The sequence below is a fragment of the Microcebus murinus genome, chromosome 22 (assembly GCF_040939455.1).
Source record: "Microcebus murinus isolate Inina chromosome 22, M.murinus_Inina_mat1.0, whole genome shotgun sequence".
Lineage (NCBI taxonomy): Eukaryota > Metazoa > Chordata > Mammalia > Primates > Cheirogaleidae > Microcebus > Microcebus murinus.
In genome coordinates, this window is record NC_134125.1 from 25,531,686 (window position 1) to 25,554,041 (window position 22,356).

General features: G+C 44.5%; 2 protein-coding genes across 3 annotated transcripts in view; one reads left to right on the forward strand and one right to left on the reverse strand.

Moving 5' to 3' along the window:
* The window catches only part of PI4KA (phosphatidylinositol 4-kinase alpha), a 114,498-nt gene extending 97,742 nt beyond the window's left edge, over positions 1-16,756 (reverse strand). Inside the window, exons 1-2 of the mRNA XM_012776680.3 lie at positions 16,521-16,756; positions 1,236-1,352 (exon numbers count right to left, since the gene is read on the reverse strand). Coding sequence (XP_012632134.1) covers positions 1,236-1,352; positions 16,521-16,700 — 297 coding nt within the window. The 5' untranslated portion in view covers positions 16,701-16,756. The remainder of the gene's footprint in view (positions 1-1,235; positions 1,353-16,520) is intronic.
* Positions 16,757-16,889: 133 nt separating this feature from the next.
* The window catches only part of SNAP29 (synaptosome associated protein 29), a 34,224-nt gene continuing 28,757 nt past the window's right edge, over positions 16,890-22,356 (forward strand). For both annotated transcript variants that reach the window (XM_012776679.2, XM_075996759.1), the window contains exon 1: positions 16,890-17,303. In XM_012776679.2, the coding sequence (XP_012632133.1) occupies positions 17,076-17,303 (228 nt within the window). In that variant the 5' untranslated portion in view covers positions 16,890-17,075. The remainder of the gene's footprint in view (positions 17,304-22,356) is intronic.

Below are 22,356 nucleotides of genomic sequence, written 5' to 3' on the forward strand. Positions count from 1 at the left end.
ACTTTTTCTTACTCATGTTTCTTGTCCTCATTCCTTCCTTTTTTAATTTTATTTATTTATTTTTTTGATACAGTATCTTGCTTTGTCACCCTGGCTGGAGTGCAGTGGCCTGATCATAGCCATGCAAATTCAATCTCCTGGGCTCAAGTGATCCTCCCACCTCAGCCTCCCCAGTAGCTGGGACTACAGGCGTGTGCCACCACACCCAGCTAATTTATTTTATTTTTTTAGAGATGGGGTCTTACAATGTTGCCCAGGCGGTCCTCAAACACCAGACCTCAAATGATCCTCCCACCTCAGCCTCCCAAAGTGCTGGGATTATAGGTGTCAGCCACTTTGCCAGGCAAGATTAGCTTTTAAATTGCTATTAAAGGGCCAGGTGCGGTGGCTCACTCCTGTAATCCTACCACTCTGGGAGGCCGAGGCGGGAGGATTGCCCAAGGTCAGGAGTTTGAAACCAGCCTGAGCAAGAGCAAGACCCTGTCTCTACTAAAAATAGAAAGAAATTAATTGGCCAACTAATATATATATAGAAAAAATTAGCCGGGCATGGTGGCGCATGCCTGTAGTCCCAGCTACTTGGGAGGCTGAGGCAGGAGGATCGCTTGAGCCCAGGAGTTTGAGGTTGCTGTGAGCTAGGCTGACGCCACGCCACACACTCTAGCCTGGGCAACAAAGTGAGACTCTGTCTCAAAATAAATAAATAAATAAATAGAAATTGCTATTAAAATGTACATTTAAATAAATAAATAAATAAGTGGTACACTAACATGTACTCTAAAACTTAATTTTTATATATCGCAGTTTTGAAAATATGATATTAAAATCACCTCAAATGATTTTATCCTTCTGGAAGGAAAAAAATGGTAACCTTGAGTTTGACTGATGAACATTTTACCTGAGACTGAAAGCCAAACCTTCTCTGCAGGGTACACAATTACTTCTCAAAGCATTTTAACTTACTTTTTGGCAAAAGAAGACAAGATCAAACCCAATTTATTATTATTTTTTTTTTACAACATATTCACATGGTTCAAAAAAGCCCCAATCACATTAAGAGGTCTCATTCTCACCTGTTCCATTTACCCTACCTCACCCTCCTCCTTCACCACTTTAATTAGATTCAAATTCATTCTTTCTACTATTGCTTTAGGTAACTATAAGCTGACACATATTTAAATTCTCACTGTACCCCCTTTTACACTGCAGAAACTTTTAATTTTGTGAAGGCTTACCTGAAGATCAGATTCAATGAGGAAAATGCCCAACGCAATTACTGCATCTCTCCGTCTTTCATCTAACTGGAAGATCCCATGGAAATCTACTGGGCACATGCAAAGCAGCTTTTGGACCTAGAAAGTGAGATTTAAAAAAACGCACATAGCTTCAAAATTAGAAAGCCAGATTTGAAATAAACCAGTACCACAAAAGCCTATTGAGTCCATATAATCAGGAAGTCACTATTTTTTTTAGCTCAAAGATCATAAAAATGATATGTCCAGCTGCTGAAATGATCGTACACATGCTCCTCAAACATATACACGCAGGAACGTGAGCTGAGGGTTAAAATGATGTAAACAGAGGGGGTAAGGCACAATGGCTAAGCAGGGGTCCTCAAACTTTTTAAACTACTTAAACACTGTCCCTCAGACCACTGAAGAGTGCAGCGTACATTCCACACATGCGCACTATGGACCTGGGATGAGTGGGCAGTGGTGGCAAAAACACCTGGCGGGCCAGATAAATGTCCTCGATGGGTGGCCTTTGGGCCGTAGTTTGAGGACCCCTGGAAAGTATGCACTTTGGTGTCAGGACAGTGGAGGGGGCACCCCCTGGTGGTGCCTTGAGCAGGTTACCCAAACCAACCTGCAGTAACAATTTCTCCCGAGGGCGCTTTTAAAAATCAAGGTGTGTAAAGCAGTTGAGAGTTAGCACAGTACACAAGGCTCAATAAACAATATCTAGTGTTACTGGATACACTATAACAGTGGCTAGCAGAAGGCAAAGCAGGCAGTAAGTCAGCACTTTACTGAATAAATGGAAAAATTAGGATTATCTTCAAAACAAACCAACAGCAAATATCTGCCTTAAAGGAACTGAAAATCTGGATTTATTAAGAACAGAGACACAGGTGATGCCAATCTTGAAACTCTTTGCCACAAGAGCACTGAGCAAAGCAACCAGAAACACCAGCACACCCTCACCTGGCTGCTCTGCTGTGGACCAATGACAAGTCACATATTGACGTTTACATGGTCCTGGTGGGATGTTTGAACAGATATGGAAATCAAGTGTATTGCTTGAAATTTGCCCTGAAAATGCATTAACGAATTACCATTGTAAATTTTTTTTTTTTTTTTGAGACAGAGTCTCACTTTGTTACCCAGGCTAGAGTGAGTGCTGTGGTGTCAGCCTAGCTCACAGCAACCTCAAACTCCTGGGCTCAAGCAATCCTTCTGCCTCAGCCTCCCGAGTAGCTGGGACTACAGGCATGTGCCACCATGCCCGGCTAATTTTTTTTTTCTATATATATTAGTTGTCCAATTAAATTATTTCTATTTATAGTAGAAACGGGGTCTGGCTCTTGCTCAGGCTGCTTTCGAACTCCTGACCTCGAGCAATCCACCCGCCTGGGCCTCCCAGAGTGCTAGGATTACAGGCGTGAGCCATCACCCCCAGCCTACCATTATACATTCTTTAAAGAAAGCAAATTGCTTTTGTTTGCATTCATTTTAAAAGGCCAAACAAAGGGACAGCACAGCTGTGAAAGAGAAGCCCCTTCTAACCTGAAGAGAGGTGACATTCTTTGTCCTAGCAATCTGTCTTCTAGCAATAACTGTAGACAAATAATTAGAACTCAGGCAAAGATTATGTAGAAATACATTCATCACCATGTTGCATACATAAATTAAAAATTAGAAACAATCTAGATATTCAGTATTAGGAACATAAATTATTCAGCCACTTGGTGAAATATTAGGTTGAACCATATGAAACTGCTGATAGTCAACCATTTTTTACCTACAAGAACAAATGCTTTCACAAAGTTCAACCTAATATTATAGACATGTGTTACTTTTTACAAAATGCTTTCCAAAATATGTTCCATAGGAAGACATTAGTTTTGTAATCAGGAAAAAAATTAATAAGGTAAAATTAAGTGTGTATATATCTATATACGGATATATCTATCCATACTTTTATGATTAAGTGCTTAGACAAAAGAGAATAAGGTAACAGACAAGAGAAGAACAGAAATGCTAGATTCCCACTTTTCTTCAGTGTTCCTCCATAAGGAGAATGTGCTTCACATCAGAAGGGAAAAGAAAATACAAAGAGATCTGGAGACCAATCACCACAGAGTGGTAGTTTCAAAGACTCTAGCTACATTAAAGACGTTCACCAGTATGTCACACTCAGATCTTGATAAAAAGGGTAAAGTCTCTCAAAAAAAAAAAATAATAACCTACCTGCAAATAACAAATTGAAAGATGGTGGAATCATAACAGAATGAGTCAATGAGATTCAAAGAACACTGATTAATGAGTCAACATCAAAGCAGTGGGAAGAATGTGGGGCCCTATCAAAGTCTATTTACTTTGCCCTGTTCTGTGTGATATTTTATCAATACCCAGTTCTAACACGAAGATACACTACGCCACGCACCTGGCAGGCAAAGTTAACATGCTAGAAGACAACACGGAGACTCAGAAGCCCACCAAAAGTAGCACAACATCATTATTAAATATAGAAAGGAAATAATTGTACAAAAAAAGATAATTCATCAATATTCCCACATGACAAAGAAGCCAATCGGCTTCTTTAGAATATTCATCATTGGGGTCAGGCACAGTGGCTCACGCCTGGAATCCTAGCACTTTGGGAGGCTGAGGTGGGAGGATCGCTTGACCTCAGGAGTTCAAGACCAGCCTGAGACCCCATCTCTACTATAAATAGAAAGAAATTAGCCAAACAACTAAAAATAGAAAACCGCATGCCTGTAGTCCCAGCTACTCAGGAGGCTGAGGCAGGAGGATGGCTTGAGCCCAGGAGTTTGAGGTTGCTGTGAGCTGGGCTGACGCCATGGCACTCTAGCCTGGGCAACAGAGTGAGACTCTGTCTCAAAAAAAAAAAAGAAAAAAGGAAATTTGTAATTGTAAGTATTTTCTCCTTCTTTGAAATGTATACAGCCCTTTTGAAGATTAGATAGGCCTTTTGTCAGCTTTAAGATCTAGGATTGTCTTTCTCAACGACCTGGAAGCCATCTCTTTGGAATGTAAACAAGGGAAATGCACATTCAAACATTCAAGGGAAATGCACCCCTATCTCCCAGTTTCTGTGGGAGAGGTAGGAGCCTAACTTCCACAGGTGCCTTGCTCCAAGGTGCAAAACAACCTCCCGACATAAAGATAAGTTTGTTTATGCTCTGGACAAAGCCAATTCCATAGTACAGATGGTCACCCCAATTACCAGGTAAAGTTAGCATGAACTATGTGTGACAAATGGTGCCATCAAGTCCTCTGGGAATCAGGACTAATTATTGTTTATGTTGAAAACATGTGTGTAATGGGTTGTACCTGCTTCACTATCTAAAAGGGTGAGATTTCCCCGGGCATGGTGGCTCACACCTGTAATCCTAGCACTCTGGTAGGCTGAGGCAGGTGGATTGCTCAAGGTCAGGAGTTGTTTTTTTTTTTGAGACAGAGTCTCACTGTGTTGCGCAGGCTAGAGTGCCGTGGCGTCAGCCTAGCTCACAACAACCTCAAACTCCTAGGCTCAAGCGATCCTCCTGCCTCAGCCTCCCAAGTAGCTGGGACTACAGGCATGTGCCACCATGCCAGGCTGATTTTTTTCTATATATATATCAGTTGGCCAATTAATTTCTTTCTATTTATAGTAGAGATGGGGTCTCGCTCTTGCTCAGGCTGGTTTCGAACTCCTGACCTCGAGCATTCTGCCCGCCTCAGCCTCCCAGAGTGCTAGGGTTACAGGCGTGAGCCACCGCGCCTGGCCAAGGTCAGGAATTTGAAACCAGCTCTGGGCAAGAGCGAGACCCTGTCTCTACTATAAATAGAAAGAAATTAATTGGTCAACTAATATATATATATAGAAAAAATTAGCCAGGCATGGTGACACATGCCTGTAGTCCCAGCTACTTGGGAGGCTGAGGCAGGAGAATCGCTTGAGCCCAGGAGTTTGAGGTTGCTGCGAGCTAGGCTGACGTCACAGCACTCATCTCTAGCCTGGGCAACAAAGCCAGACTCTTGTCTCAAAAAATAAATAAATAAATAATTAATTAATTAAAAGGGTGAGATTTCTTTCTGTCTTTGCAATCTCTCAGCAGATTGCCTGTGATACACATCAGATTCTGGCTTAACACTCATTCAGTAATAAAGTGTTTTATTTCTCTACTACCTTTGTGGAGAGTGTTTCTGGGTTTGGAGATTTTGTTTCTAATTATATTTCTCCAACAACAGTGCCTGAATGACTACTTTCGATGAGGTCATCAGGGAGGGCCTCTATAAGAAGGTGCCCATTGAAGTGGGATCTAATTAAGAAGGAAGCAGACAGGACAAATTAGGAAAGAAGGTTCCTGGCAGAGGCTGCTGCAGTGACAGCACAGTGGAAAAGAGAGAGCCAGGAGGCCCAGAGGTCTAGGTAGAAGCAGAGGAGGTTCCCCCAGGACCCTTTAGACCAGGTCAGGAGCCAAGATTGTATTTTAACGGCAAAGGAAAGCCAGAGTCGCTGGGAGCACACAGAGGCCTTAGTGACTTGAGTTTAGAATTGAGGTTTAGAAGAATCCCTCTGGCTGATGCATAAAGAATGCATTTTGAAGGACAAGAGTTAAAGCAGAAAGATGAGTCAGGAGATCCCTGCAGTAGTCCAGGCAAAGATAGTAGTGATCAATGAGCAAAGACAGAAACAGATCAGCTCAGGATATGCTTTGGAGGAAGATATTAGAGTACTTGAAAATGGATGTGGAAGTGAGGGAAAGATGATGATGATGATGATTTTTGAGACAGAGTCTCACTCTCTTACCTAGGCTACAGTGCTGTGGCATCAGCCTAGCTCACAGCAACCTCAAACTACTGGGCTCAAGGGCTCCTTCTGCCTCAGCCTCCCCAGTAGCTGAGACTACAAGCATGTGCCGCCGTGCCCGGCTAATATTTTCTATTCTTTTAGTTGTTTGGCTAATTTCTATTTATAGTAGAGACGAGGTCTCGCTCTTGTTCAGGCTGGTCTTGAACTCCTGAGCTCAAACAATCCTCCTGCCCTGGCCTCCCAGAGTGCTAGGATTACAGGCATGAGCACCGCACCTGGCCCTGTAGTCTATTCTTAACTTGTGCTCAGACTTCACCCAGACCACTGTGGCACGTCCTCCTCTCAATCCTGGTCCTATTAGAGGGGGCTGCTACCAGCCCCTCTGGCATTTGCCCCAGAGACCAAAGGCTAACTCCCAAGGCTTCCTTTTTTATATAAAGTGTAAGAATAGATTTCTCCTCTCTGGTTAGGTGTTCTGGGTTGGGTATGGTTTTCTGTTTGTTTGTTCCTTTGTTTTTTAGGTATTAGATTCTTATCTAGAAACTAATACATACTCAGAATATGCACAGACATGAGCTCTAACAATACCCAGGATCAGAATTCAGCATCATCAACATGTGTAAGCTTTCCTGCCCATACAGCTGTCACCCCACACGGCAGAGAGACTGAAGACAGCACAGTTTTTAGCACCCTCTGGACTGCCAGGTTCTCTGCTACCCCAAATGTTTAGAGAGGCTCTGGGCTACTCTGACTTCAGACTTTCTTCCCCCATCCCGACTCAACTAAAAACATTTAAATAAAAATCATTCATGACCACAGTTTTAAATGTAAAGGGAAGACACAAAAAAGAATTAAATGACTTACAGATCTATATAGTGATTCAGAGATTTATAAACTACATTGGGGTGATAGGCAGAATAACGGCCCCTAAAAGGCATCCAAGCCCTAATCCCCCTCAACCTTTGAATGTGCTACTTTCATGGCAAAAGGCACTTTGCAGATATGATTAAGTTAAGAATCCTGAAATGAAGAGAATATCCTGGGTTTAGATGTAATCACAAAGGTCCTTTTTTTTTTTTTTTGAGACAGAGTCTCTCTTTGTTGCCCAGGCTAGAGTGAGTTGCCAGGCTAGAGTGACTACAGGCATGCGCCACCATGCCCGGCTAATTTTTTTCTATATATATATTAGTTGTCCAATTAATTTCTTTCTATTTATAGTAGAGACAGGGTCTCGCTCTTGCTCAGGCTGGTTTCGAACTCCTGACCTCGAGCAATCTGCCCGCCTTGGCCTCCCAGAGTGCTAGGATTATAGGAGTGAGCCACCACGCCAGGCCCACAAAGGTCTTTTAAGCAGAAGAGGGAGGCAGAAGAGGGGGTCAAAGTGATGTGAGGTGAGGACTCAGCCCGCCACTGCTGCCTCTGATGATGGAGGAAGGGTTTGTGATACAAGGAATGTAGGCAGCTGCTAGAAGCTGTAAAAGGCCTAGAAATGAGTTCTCCCCTAGATAACCCTCTTATGTCCTAAGGGGCTCTTAAAAAAAACAATCTAAAGAAAGGTATACAGCCCTGCCATCACCTTGATTTTAGTCCAGTGAGGCTCGTGTTGGGCTTCTAATCTACACAATTGTAAAATAATAAATGTGTTATTCTAAGCCACTAAGTTTGTGGTAATTTGTTAGAGCAGCAATAGGAAACTAATATAACTGTCACAGAGAATTAAATAAAACTCAAAGCCTGGACTGCCTATCAAGAAAAATACCAAAATGAGAAATCAGATTACAGGCAATATTTATTTCCTTCTTTATCCTTTTCTATATTTTCCATATTTCCTATAAAGAACATTGATAATTCAGAATCAGAAAAAAAGGCCAGGCACAGTGGCTCATGCCTGTAATCCTAGCACTTTGGGAGGCTGAAACAGGAGGATCGCTTGAGGTCAGGAGTTTGAGACCAGCCTAAGCAAGAGCAAGACCCCACCTCTACAAAAAATAGGAAAATTAGCCTGGTATAATGGCATGTGCACCTGCAGTTCAGCTACTTGCGAGGCTGAGGTAGGAGGATCATTTGAGCCCAGGAGTTTGAGGCTGCTGTGAGCTATGATAACACTACTGCATTCTAGCCTGGGCAACAGAGCCAAACCCTATCTCAAAAAACAAAACAAAATAAAAATCAGAAGAATATACAGACATACTTTGTATAATGACATTTCAGTCAATGACAGCCCACATGTATGATGGTAATCCCATGAGTGTAATACTGTATTTTTACGTACCTTTTCTATATTTAGATATGTTTCTATACACAAATCCTTACCATTGTGTTACAAGTGCCCACAGTTTTCAGTACAGTAACATGCTTCACAGGTTTGTAGCCTAGAAGCAACAGGCTATACCATATAGTCTAGCTGTGTAGTGCAAATACACTCTATGATATTTCTACAATGACAAAATTGCCTAACAATGCATTTCTCAGAATGCATCCCTGTCATTAATGACTGCATTTTAAAATAGCAGGAACTTTGCTATTAATGCAAATCTTAATTTTAAAAGGACAATAACATTTACAGTCTTAGAGCACACAAAATAATACAAAAGTATATAATATTTCAAAAAACTGAATCTGGGTAATCCAAGAACAAAGAAGTAATATAAAAGTGAGAGGCCGGGCGCTGTGGCTCACGCCTGTAATCCTAGCTCTTGGGAGGCCGAGGCGGGCGGATTGCTCAAGGTCAGGAGTTCAAAACCAGCCTGAGCAAGAGCGAGACCCTGTCTCTACTATAAATAGAAAGAAATTAATTGACCAACTGATATATATATAAAAAAATTAGCCGGGCATGGTGGCGCATGCCTGTAGTCCCAGCTACTCGGGAGGCTGAGGCAGAAGGATCACTCAAGCCCAGGAGATTGAGGTTGCTGTGAGCTAGGCTGACGCCACGGCACTCACTCTAGCCTGGACAACAAAGTGAGACTCTGTCTCAAAAAAAAAAAAAAAAAAAAAAGTGAGAGAAGATCTGGGTCAAATAAGCAAAACAGATGTTTTCTATATACGCTGGTTTTACATGTTAATTTCAACATCTTAATATCAGTAAAACAACTCCTACTTAAACATAACTTCCCCAAGAATCTCAATCTAAACAGAAAAGCTTTTTCTTTTTAATTGAGTAAGTGATGCAGATATTCTAGCCCTGACTAAGATCCCTGCAGCTACCACAGGCACAGAGACACCACCTGAAACAAGAGACCTGGTGCATAAAGCTTAATCTCACAAAACTATCTTGAAAATATTTCATAGCTCTGTGTAGTTAAAAACAAATTTATTAAAGTAATTCATTAAAAAAAATTACAAAAAATGCAATGTGACACTGAGCTTTTCTTGGTATAATTTTTATAAAGGAAAACAAAATACATGAGAGTTCAACTGCTACACTGAAATGATGCTCCCTGAACTGCAGGCCTGAGGCCCACTGACAATATATGATGAAGCGCAGATGTAGGGCTGGAAGAGGTTGTACAGTCTTAACCACCAAACATGTACTTTCAGGCAGGCCATGTGTATTCTATCCTTGTTTTGCAGGTTAGGCACATCTGGGGCAATAGGCTCTCAACTAGACTCCCCCTCTGACTTGTTCTCTCCCTACTCAAATATTATCACTTACAGTTCATACACCTTCAATGGCTCCCCATTATCTAATGAACACTCCACACGCACTCCCAGCCTGGCAACTTCTCCAGTACACCTAGGCCCCTTAGGTCTCAACTCTCACTTCTTCCTGTCTGGCCTTTTTCATGGTTTTCACCCATCTGCAGCAGTTCATGCAACCTGCCCTATCCCCCATAAACACTCTACCTATCCCTTCAAGATCCATCTCAACTGTCTTCTGCCTCTCGAACACTTTCTAGATCCCAGCAGCTTGATGTGACCTCTTCCATCACAGCTCTCAACAGCTTGCATAGACATCTATATTTCTCTTGAGATCCTTGGCTCATTGCAGACAAGGCTGTGTCCTCCTCATCACTGTATCCACTGCACCCTACGACTTTTAGAACTTTAACAACTACTTAGTGGAACTACCTAAGGGGCCAATGTCACAGACATTTGATGAGGTGAGGAGGAATGAGAAGAAGGACAGGACCACTGGAACCCAGGCTTCTTAGCACAGGGCTTAACATAGTGCTGGCATGCAGTTCACTCTGCATCACTGAGTGAATGGAGAAATGGAGGGAAGAACCTTCAAATGATGAGATGATAACATACAGTCACTCCCTCACAGTACTACAATCCAGTGGGAGTTATAGAACTAATAAAAATGACACAACAACTAGCAAATAACACAAGTCAGAAACCAAATAATGGAGGGCCCTGAAGGACTGGCACAACGTCTAGGCTTTGATGCAAAATGCTCTTGAAAACTGGGACTCTGATGAGAAAGACATCTGAAGACCTGAACATGGGTCCTACAGAAGTCGTCACACATCAGATAAGGGAAACCAGTTCTGGTGGGTGCCATTCTCCAAATAATGATAGCAAACACTCACTGGGCATTTATCATGTGCCTGGAGCTGGTCTGTATTATCTCATTTAATTCTCACAATAACTCATTAAGTAGATATTAGTAAAAATTCCCATTCTATGAATGACAAAACAGAGAGAGGTCAAAGTCCTAATGCAGAATAAATCTTTAACACTATAATCTTTTAAAAAATGAAAAAAAAAAATAACATCAAATGATTTTTCAGGATTTTACAACAAACTAGGAAGTTGTTTGTCTTCCGGGGTTTTAGGGGAAAATGGGTCATTATAAAAGGTTTAAGCTTAAAATCTGACCAAGATGGCCAGGGTTATTCCTACTTACAAAGAGGATCCAGCGGGCTCTACCTGTCACTTGGATAAGGCCAATAAGCCAATGAACCAGAGGGAGGCAATGAATGTAACTTAGACTTTGATAAGCACTATTGACAGTGCTTTAACCCAAGGATATTAAAAGACAATATATCTTGATGATGTGAATTTCAACTGCCAAGGTAAGGAAAATGCCAAACCAAGGAGAAAATAAGATGCCCTCACAAGTCTGGATGACTGGGCAGAAAACAGAGGGTGTTCTAAGGTATTTAGGTCAAATAAAGCTACAATAATAGCATTACAAAAAGCTGGATAAGTAAACAATTTTTTAAAAGAGTACAACTTTTGTTATTTGAAACCTCTGAGAACAGTCTTTCTGGAGAAAAAAAATCTCCCGAGAACTAAAGACTAAGCTTTAAGTATTAGTGATAGGCTTTTCTGTTAAAATCATTTTCTGTCTTTCTCAAATGTACTGTCCCCTTAGATAAAGATCAATGAACGTGTTAACATTTCTGAGTTGACTCAGAGCTATCATGATGAACAAAGGTGATTGTAACACGATACCCATGGAGCTACAGATGTAAGTGTACAGCACCTGCTCCTACAAGCAGCCCTGGGTCAGGGTTTCACTAAAGATGCTCTTTTGGTCACCTGTAGATAGATGCATGACCTTCTGAACGATTAACATGGCTTTCTACAATATTCCACACAGGCAGCGTTACACATGCCTTTACACACAATTAATGAGTCAAAAGCTGGAGAACATTCACACAAGCCCTCACTTCCTGAGCCCTGCTCATGCACAGTCAATGATGAGCCCTGCTCATCCAAGTGCACACATCTGATTCCTGGTACATCTGTTTCAATGGGCAATGAATACTCCAATAATTGGGGGGGAGGGGTTCATGGAGTCAGGAGGCTTTGATTTCCAGCTCTGCCTCTTCTTACCTAGGTGACCCTAGATAAGTGACAAAATCTACCTGAACATCTCTGTGTTTGGTTTTCTCTTTCTGTAAAAGTGAATAACACAAATAGTGTTTATAGACAGAAATAGATGGAATCTTATTTGTATCGTAAAACTATATAAATATTGGAAAGTTATTTCCCCCAAGCCTCAATTTTATCATGTATAAAAGGATGACCAGATAGATTTTTTTGCACTATCTATTCTAGTAATAAAATCCTGTGATCCAAGAACTTCTACCTGCAGCTGAGGGAGTAACAGAATCTGGACTTATCTTCCTGCCAGAAAACCAACTAGAAAAATAGACAAATACATGAAACCACTGGTTTCACACATTGGTCAAGTAGCATACAACTGTAATATGCTAAAGACAGGAAACAAAATGAGCTCCATCGCTGCCCTGGTTTTCTGCAAGACACATCCCACACCACAAAACAGGGAAAACCACCAAGCAAATCATAGTGGTCTCACTAAGTTGATAAGACAGAAATGGCTGCATAGGATGTCTAAAACAAGTAGAAATTGTGAAAAGGAGACAGCTAAACAAAAAAGCCCCAGAAATCTGCGACAGTTTCCTTGAGTCTTTGATGAATACTAAAACACATTAGTATAGGGTGGTAGTCCATGAAGTTAGGTAAAGAAGAACCAGGGAACTGTGAGCTGAATGGTTCTCAAGAGTTCACAAAGAGCTGAGAGGAGCTGGAATTACTCCCAGCTAGAGTGAAAAGCCCTCAAAACATTCATTTGAAACTTCAGAAGGGCTGCACCTCAGCAGTGAAGCTAAAATATCCCTATAGCAAAAGCTACTTAAGGTCTGCCCTAAAGTTTAAAAATTAGCTTCGCAATAGACATAGAAAGAGCATTTAGGCCCGCCCGGTGGCTCACGCCTGTAATCCTAGCACTCTGAGAGACTGAGGCGGGCGGATTGCTCGAGGCCAGGAGTTTGAAACCAGCCTGGGCAAGAGTGAAACCCCTTTTCTACTAAAAATAGAAAGAAATTAATGGCCAACTAAAATATATATATAAAAAATTAGCCTGGCATGGTGGCGCATGCCTGTAGTCCCAGCTACTCGGGAGGCTGAGGCAGGAGGATGGCTTGAGCCCAGGAGACTGAGGTTGCTATGAGCTAGGCTGACACCACAGCACTCTTGCCTAAGCAACACAGCGAGACTCTGTCTCAAAAAAAAAAAGAGCATTTAAAAAAATTCTTTGTGACAAAAACACTCAACAAACTAAACACAGGGAATTTCCTCAACCTAATAAAGGCCACCTGTGAAAAACTCACAGCTACCAGCATACTTAATGAAAGACTAAAAGCTTTCTCAAAATCAGAAACAAGACAAGGATGTCCAATCTCGCCACTTCTATTCAACACTGTGGTAGAGGATCTAGCCAGGGCAATTAGTCAAGAAAATGAAATGAAAGATATCCACATTAAAAAGGAAGTAAAACGATCTCTGTTTGCAGATAATGCGATTTTTTATATACATGAAAACCTAAGAAATCCACTAAAAAAGGATTAGATCTAATAAACAAGTTCAGCAAGGTTGCAGGATACAAGATTAATATAAAAAAATCAATTGTATTTCTACACAGCAGCAATGAGCAAATTAAGAAAACCATTCCATAGTTTATTTTCTGTTATATGAATTTTATTTTAAAGAAAGAACAATTCCATTTCTAATGGCATCAAAAAGAACAATATACTTAGGAATAAACTTAATAAAAGAAATGCAAAACATACCCTCTAAAAACTATCAAACAGGCCAGGTGCGGTGGCTCATGCCTGTAATCCTAGCACTCTGGGAGGCCGAGGCGGGAGGATTGCTCGAGGTCAGGAGTTCGAAACCAGCCTGAGCAAGAGCGAGACCCCCATCTCTACTATAAATAGAAATAAATTAATTGGCCATCTAATATATATATAGAAAAAATTAGCCGGGCATGGTGGCACATGCCTGTAGTCCCAGCTACTTGGGAGGCTGAGGCAGCAGGATTGCTTGAGCCCAGGAGTTTGAGGTTGCTGTGAGCCAGGCTGACACCACAGCACTCACTCTAACCTGGGCAACAAAGTGAGACTCTGTCTCAAAAAATAAAAATAAACGGCTGGGGCCGGGCGCTGTGGCTCACGCCTGTAATCCTAGCTCTTGGGAGGCCGAGGCGGGCGGATTGCTCAAGGTCAGGAGTTCGAAACCAGCCTGAGCAAGAGCGAGACCCCGTCTCTACTATAAATAGAAAGAAATTAATTGGCCAACTGATATATATATAAAAAATTAGCCGGGCATGGTGGCGCATGCCTGTAGTCCCAGCTACCCGGGAGGCTGAGGCAGAAGGATCACTCGAGCCCAGGAGTTTGAGGTTGCTGTGAGCTAGGCTGACGCCACGGCACTCACTCTAGCCTGGGCAACAAAGCGAGACTCTGTCTCAAAAAAAAAAAAAAATAAACGGCTGGGCGCGGTGGCTCACGCCTGTAATCCTAGCAGTCTGGGAGGCCGAGGCGGGTGGATTGCTGGAGGTCAGGAGTTCGAAACTAGCCTGAGCAAGAGCGAGACCCTGTCTCTACTAAAAATAGAACGAAATTAATTGGCCAACTAATATATATAGAAAAAATTAGCCGGGCATGGTGGCGCATGCTACTTGGGAGGCTGAGGCAGAAAGATTGCTTGAGCCAGGAGTTTGAGGTTGCTGTGAGCTAGGCTGACGCCACTGGCACTCACTCTAGCCTAGGCAACAAAGTGAGACTCTGTCTCAAAAAAAATAATAATAATAAAAATAAAAATTATCAAACATTGCTGAAAGTAAGGACCTAAATAAATGGAAAGACATCCCATGTTTACAGATCAGAAGATTTACTATTGTTAAGATGGTATAACACATTCCAAATTGACTTACAGATTCAACACAATCCTCATCAAACTCCCAGGTGAGTTCTTTGCAGAAACTAACAAGCTGACCCTAAATTCACATGGAAATTCAAGGGACCCAGAATGGCAAAATGATCTTGAAAAGGAAGAACTTGTTCCCAGATGCCAGCCAAGGGCCAACACTGTAAGCAGGCCTTTGTAAAGACAACAGCCGCAGACCTGCTCTGTTAACTCTTCTGCACAGAAGCCATTGGTAAATGTTGCCAATGACACTGATGTACCTCCCAAAGTAAGTGGCACTAGGGAGCTGCCAACTGAGGCTGTGTTAATTGTAAAATATATTGTAATCTTGACAACTGAAGCAGTTATGACAAAATAAAAAGCTAACAGTGTTGTAATTACATAAAGTTCTTATGACTAGTGAACAGAGTTGAAGCCAAGTTGAGCTCAAGGTGCTCTTTTCAGTTACTGAATGGGAAGAGGTGCTACCACTGCTATGGCTGCAGGACCATCTTCTTTTTTTTTTTCTCCCTTCCCTTACATGTTCCTATTGATTCTGAGCATCTTCTTAAAGATCATCCAATTCCCTGTACTCTCTTCTTTCTTTTCCCTGAATCCAACAAACTTCTGATATGCTTTTGGTCCTCCTACTAATAAAAGAATGTGTTGACTAGTTGGCATGCATTTGATTTAATAAACTAGCACTACAGTCCGTTAGGCTGTAGTGATCATTCCTTAGGTACCCATGTGCCTTTTTGTTGATCTTTTCATAATCCTATCAAGAACTGTCTTGTTTTTGACAGGAAAAAACAGAGGATCAGAATGGGGAACTGACCTACTCAGAGTCACACTAGTTTAAGCAAGTGATAAGGGATTTGAATTCAGATGGTCCTATCTCCCTCTTTAACCAGAAGTCAGGTTAACATCAATCTGCAGGACCTGCTCACCCAACAGGTGAGTGATAAAATTAAATTTGAGAACCTACAAAGCCAAAGACTAGGTCACTCCGTCAAAGTGCCTAGAACAGTCTTTCAGCTTCACCCATTGCCAGAGCCACAAAACCAAATTTAGTCGTGGCTTTAAAATCTGTGTTGTTTCCACCATCCCAGACACACATCTTCTCCCAAGATAAGGATTCCTCTGGCAGGAGTTTTCCCTTCTCTTATGAAGCAATCCTGAGTTCAGTTCTCTGCCCAGTGACAGTTCACTCCCTCTTCCCTGCCACTGTCCCCTCCCCAAACGCACAATATTTTACCCAGTCTAACGCCCCCAGCCTTGTAAAATAAACAATGCGCAGTAGATTTTCAGTTCAGAAAGTACTTTCGACACAGTGTTTCCTGAGCCCACCAGCACAACCTGGTCAAGGGGGCAAAGCAGGAAAAAGCATCCCCGTTTTAAGAGCGAGGCATCTCCCCAAGGTCATGCAATAAAAAACAAGGGAAATCGCGACCAGAGCCGCAGGTTTTGACCTCTGGTCCTCGGCTCATCCCACTGCTCCTCATCGACGCCCAAGTTCCAGCCCCTGCGATGTCACAAGATGCCCCCTGGGCCTGTAGCTCCTGTCCCTCCCACGCCCACCCACCTGCAGCGTCCCAGCTTCCCCTGTCGACCCCTCCCCACGGCCCCCTCTCTTCACTAGCCCCATCCCCCCACGAATCTCCTCACCTCACCAGATCCCACTCCCGAGGAGCCCCCTCCCGTCACAGGCAGCTCGCGACCCCCGACTCAGCCTCCCACAGACCCTCGCCCCGCGTCCCGCTTCACCGCCCCAGGCCCCTCCTCCTGTCAGCCGCTGCCGAGGCCGCCGAGGTTACCTTCTCCAAGGATGCTGGTCTCTGCACTGCCAGGGAGCGGGCCAGTGACAGGACCGTATTGAAATAGAAACCCCGCGAGGCGCTGGGGTTGGAGTTGGAGCCGGAGCCGGAGCCGGAGCCGGAGCCGGAGCCGGAGCCGCCGCCGCCGCTGCCTCCCCAGGCCGCAGCCGCCGCCATCATCGCGCGCTCCGCGGCGCTGCCCGCCGGCTCCCCGCACTCGGCTCGCGAGCGCCCAAGCCCACGGCGCAGGCGCGGCCGCATCCGGCTTCCCCACCACGTGACCTTTCTGTTGGCGACGCGAGGCGGGGCGGGGCCACGGGGCGGGGCCACGGGGCGGGGCGGGCCCACGCGGCGGAGGCTGGAGAGGCTGTGCGCGCCGGAAGTATTCCCCCAGCAGTCTGCGCGACCGTCGGCTCCGGGGGCCGGGCGGCCCGCGCACGTCTGACGCAGGCAGCTCGCGCGGCAACCGCGGGGTCGACGGGCGGGGCGAGACGCTGGACGGCCGGCTGCTGCGCTCCTCCTCCTCCTTCCGAGACCGAGCCGCGCTCCGGCACCATGTCGGCATACCCCAAGAGCTACAACCCATTCGACGACGATGCGGAGGACGAGGGCGCCCCGCCGGCGCCCTGGAGAGACGCCCGCGACCTCCCCGACGCGCCCGCGGACAGGCAACAGTATCTGCGGCAGGAGGTGCTGCGCAGGGCCGAGGCCACAGCCGCCAGCACCGGCAGGTCCCTGTCGCTCATGTACGAATCCGAGAAGGTCGGGGTCGCCACTTCAGAGGTGAGCCTGGGGCCGGACTGGTCTGAACCGACCAGCCTCTGCATGGTCAAACCGGAGCAAGAAATGTTTTGTTCACGGTCTTTCGAAAAGTCTCGAATTGCCTAGAATGGGTTCTTGTACTTTAGTGACTTGATGGCTTGTGATAATATGTTAACTGTGTAAAGAGATGCACATCTGGAGTACTTGAAGGAGGCAGTTTACCCCAGGAATCTAACTTAGCTATTAGTCTGCTTAGTTGATTTTTTTTTTTCTTTCCTTACGCTTAGTTCAGAGGTAAATTCTAGACTATATTCTGTCCAGGTGAGAAAAATTCTGGGCCTGGGCTAGGGAAATGGAGGATCTGTTCTGGCCATTCCTCCCTGAGTGACGCAGAGTGAGGACTTTGTGTGTGCAGGTGTCAGGTGATGTCCTGAAGCATCAGAGCAAATGGTCTTCCAGTTCTTCCTACATGACTAGCCACTTCTGCGCTTCACTAGTAAGGGTACTGAAGTCCTGTCTGCCTGGACAGCTGCTCAGTTAGCCAGGGCCTGGGTTTGGTTGAGTCTAGGGCCTTACCTTTACCTCCCAAGTCCTAGATAGGGTGTGGATGTAGATAGTCTATCGCCCCAATTCATTTTTGTCCGTTCTTTCCATCTCTAGAAGATTTCAGAGAGTCGGACCTTCGGTGAGAATTATTCTCCCTTGTACGCCACATTCTCTCCTCAGCCTACTAATGAAACAGTTTTGTTTGGGCAGAGAAAAAAAGGTTTAAAAAATGTAATAGGTTACTGATATTATCAGCTAAAGATAATTATTTTAAGCATTTTGTAGCTTTGAAATGTAATGTTTGAAGCTAAAGAATTGTTCTCCTCCCTGGGTCTCTTCATTACTCAAAGTTTATTCTGACCCGATCACCTTGGACAGTCCTGAGATATATTTGATTAACTTCTCAAATAATCATCTCCGTCATTTCCCCATTGCTGCTTTCTTGGGTTATTTTCCTTCCCCACGTTTTCCTGTTTGTGTATCCCTCGTTGACCCACCTTCCTCTCTGTAGCCTCATTAAGGAAGCTTTGCATCTCCTATCTACTGGATTCCTGTGTTTCAGTCTAAATGGAAAGTCTTGACTTGGATTTGGGAGGATTGCCTAAGGTCTTAAGGCCCTGATGAGTGAGTCGCTTGATTGAGGGTCCCAAGCACAAGGAAGCCAACTAAGAAGTGTTTGAACATACATCTTTGGAAACTGTGAGAACAAATGAAGTAGGAAATAAGAGTGATACAAAGTAGGGCATTATGGCGGGGGATAAACTTCAATCTGGCTTTTAAGGCTGAGGTGTAGACAAGAGGCGTGAGAGTGAGGGATGGCTAGGCGCTGGCCCAGCAATGGAATTCTTGGGCTCATGAGTAGGGAAGTGATGGACCAGTATTTTAGAGGAAAGTGGCTAGGGTAGGTAGCTTAGCAGGCTTTGGAGTTCAGAGGGAAAGGTCTGGTCTCCTAACTCAGGAGAGGCCAAAACAATAGATGTGAGTTGTTTGATATAGATTGTGGTGACACGCCCCATGCTGCCCCCAGAGGTCTTTCTGTGCAACAGGTTCTGTGACAGCAGAGGCAGAGTAGCACCTCAGGCATGTGAGGCTTGGCCAGGCCAAGCCAGGTGTTGCTCTGACAGGTGCAGTATGACTATGACTAGACAGGTGACAGGCTCTCATCAGTGGGATTACATGTTGAATTTTTCCAGGACTGAATCAGTTCTCAATTATTAGAGGCCCTGGGAATCAGGAATGATCAGCACCCCCACCCACCCCACCCCATATTCTCCCAGCTATCTTGGAAGCCTCCGATCACTCTTGCATTCCTTTCGGTGTTGGAGTGGAGATGGGGGTAAGTGAGCTCCTCCTGCCCTCAGTGTGCAGTGTGGCTCCCAGCAGGCCTGCTAACCATGCAGCTTACATACTTCCTGCTGGATATCTAGCACTGTGAAACATGCCAAAACATGAGAGGTTCATATTAACAATTAGGCGTTTACAAATAATATTAGGCTGGAGAAGATCATAATTTAGTCCCAGCATGACAGAAGTAGGAAAATTACTTAGTCAAGTCACCTCTAGTGAAGGAGAACTGCCCTTCTCCTACTGTGAATCCTGGCAAGATTTGTTTCTCACAAAGGCTGGGACCACAGATCGTGACCAACAAAGAACACAAGAGAAATGGTCAGGATAGGGCAGGTCCTGCCCAGCTGACCTGGTAAGTGCTTTACAGAAGTATAAAGAGAATTGTAGGCCACTCATCAATGCTTCTATTTGGTATGTGTGACTTCTTTTCTTTTCCTAAGGTTTAATTTTTGTTAAGAGCTATTCCAGTCCCATGGTTCAAAATTCCAAACTTACAAAAAGGGCTGAGTGCAGTGGCTCACACCTGTAATCCCAACACTTTGGGAGGCTGAGGCAGAAGGATCGCTTGAGGCCAGGAGTTAGAGACCAGCCTGAGCAACATAGCAAGACCTGTCTCTACAAAAAATAAAATAAGAAAATTAGCCAGGCATGGTGGTGTGTGCATGTAGTCCTAGCTACTTAGGTTGATACGGGAGGATCACTGGATCCCTGGAGTTTGATGTTATAGTGAGCTATGATCGTGCGACTACACTACAGGCTGGGTGACAGAGTGAGACCCTGTCTCTAAGAAAATAAATAAATAAATAGAATTTTAAAACAGAAGAATACAGACTGTGTTCTGCTCTACGCCCCGTCTATCCCACACCCCACGCATGGTTTCTGTACACCTTTTAACCACCCTGGCCAAGGAGACCCATCTGCGTAGGACATACGACTCCCCTCCAGCAGCCAAGCATGCTCCAGTAAAGTTTTTTTAGGGCCTAGGGTCTCAGTTCAGGAGGGGGTCCAGCAACAAACATTAGACCATTGCCTGAATGGCTGGCACAGTAACATCCATGGAAAGCGACTGGTGTTCAGCAGAGATCAAACATGATACGATCAGCAACCCCATCTGGCACATCCTCCACACTGTCTTGTGTGGGGGCCCACTCACCTACTCTGTGTCTTTCCAGCATTTAACAGTCACCGAAGCCACCCCGAGTATTCAGTTAAAAGAGGACAATAGAGGAAGACATCCTTTGTAGCCCAGGAGCAGAGGCCATTGAGGTGATCTATTTAGGGTTCCCCCATAACTGAGAATAGACACGTTGCCATGGCATGGTAATTCTCTGGGAAGCTGGTGGTGAGGCAGCCCTCTCCAAATGAGGGGCTATTCTGACCATAGCCACCCTTGAGGCAGCCTGTGGTGATTCTGCTGCACCCAGAGTCCTTAGCAAAAGCTGACAGAGGGGAACGATACCTGCTAGATTAAGTAATTCCTCAGATTTGTAAATGTCAGCAGTGGAAAAGGAACAGTCTATTTATTACCCATCTCTTACTCAGCTGTCTACCCTCAAACTGCCCAGAACAGCATCTTTTACATAATAGGTGCTCCCTAAGTAGTTGCCAAGTGAATAAATGCCCTGGGGAAGGAAAGGATGAAGAAGTGGAGGGAACAGAAGATTGCTTGGAAGTGGAGGAGAGATTGCAGCTGGAAGAATTCATTGCACTGGGCCGGGTGTGGCTCATGCCTGTAATTCTAGCACTGTGGGAGGCTGAGGCAGGAGGATTGCTCAAGGTCAGGAGCGAGACCCCATCTCTACTATAAATAGAAAGAAATTAATTGGCCAACTAATATATATACACAAAAAATTAGCTGAGTGTGGTGGCACATGCCTGTAGTCCCAGCTACTTGGGAGGCTGAGGCAGAAGGATTGCTTGAGCCCAGGAGTTGGAGGTCGTTGTGAGCTAGGCTGACACCATGGCACTCTAGCCAGGGCTACAGAGTGAGACTCCATCTCAAAAAAAAAAAAAAAAAAAAAGAATACATTACACTGTGCACCTTGGCTGAAATGCCCCTCCGCCACCCGCCATCCCCCTCCCCCACCAATGCATGTGTCCTGACACAGCTCAGGCTGCTTCTGTCAGGTGGGAGGGATTGTGCTAGAGAAGTGGTATTGGATCACATCTTTACCACTAGGTATATTCTGGATTTATTTTTATTTTATTTTATTGAAGACAGAGTCTTGCTCTGTTGCCCCAGCTTGAGTGTAGTGTCATCATCATCGTAGCTCACTGCAACCTCGAGCTCCTGGGCTCAAATGATCCTTCTGCTGGGACTACAGTCTCATACCACCATGCCTGGATAATTTTTTATTTTTGGTAGAGATGGGGTCTCACTCTTGTTCAGGCTGGTCTTGAACTTTTTTTTTTTTTTTTTTTTTTTTTTTTTTTTTTTTTTTGAGACAGAGTCTCACTCTGTTGCCCGGGCTAGAGTGCTGTATCGTCAGCCTAGCTCCTGGCAACCTCAAACACCTGGGCTCAAGCAATCCTCCTGCCTCAGCCTCCCGAGTAGCTGGGACTATAGGCATGTGCCACCATGCCCAGCTTATCTTTTCTATTTTTGGTAGAGATGGGGTCTCACTCTTGCTCAGGCTGGTCTCAAACTCCTGAGCTCAAATGATCTGCCCACTTTGGCCTCCCAGAGTGCTAGGATTATAGGCAAGGGTGACTGTGCCTGGCCTGGATTTATTTTTTTAATTAATTTTTAGTAAGCTATCAATGATTAAATTAAACCATTGATCCCAGGCAAACTTGCTGGCTCCTTGGCTGTAGTAGGGCACCTTGTGAGGATGGGTTGTTACTGTTGAGGCGGATGTGGCATCTAGCTATACCTGCTGCCCCTTCTCGAATATGCCACAGTATTGTCCCGAGGGACTTGCTTTGCCAACCGGATAACATGCTGTGGGAAGCTGGGAGGCTGTCTGTTCTCCAGCCTTCTACCTCTGAGTGGTGGTTCTGAGAGTGGGAAATGTTATTGGGAGGTGTTAGGGGGTCCACAGGACCGCCCTCAGGTTCAATGGTTGACTAGAAGTCCTCCCAGAACTGTTCCACTTCTGATGATGGTTTATTATAGTGAAAGGATACAGATTAAAACCATCAAAGGAAAAAGGTTCAGAGGGCACAGTCCAGGGGAGACCAG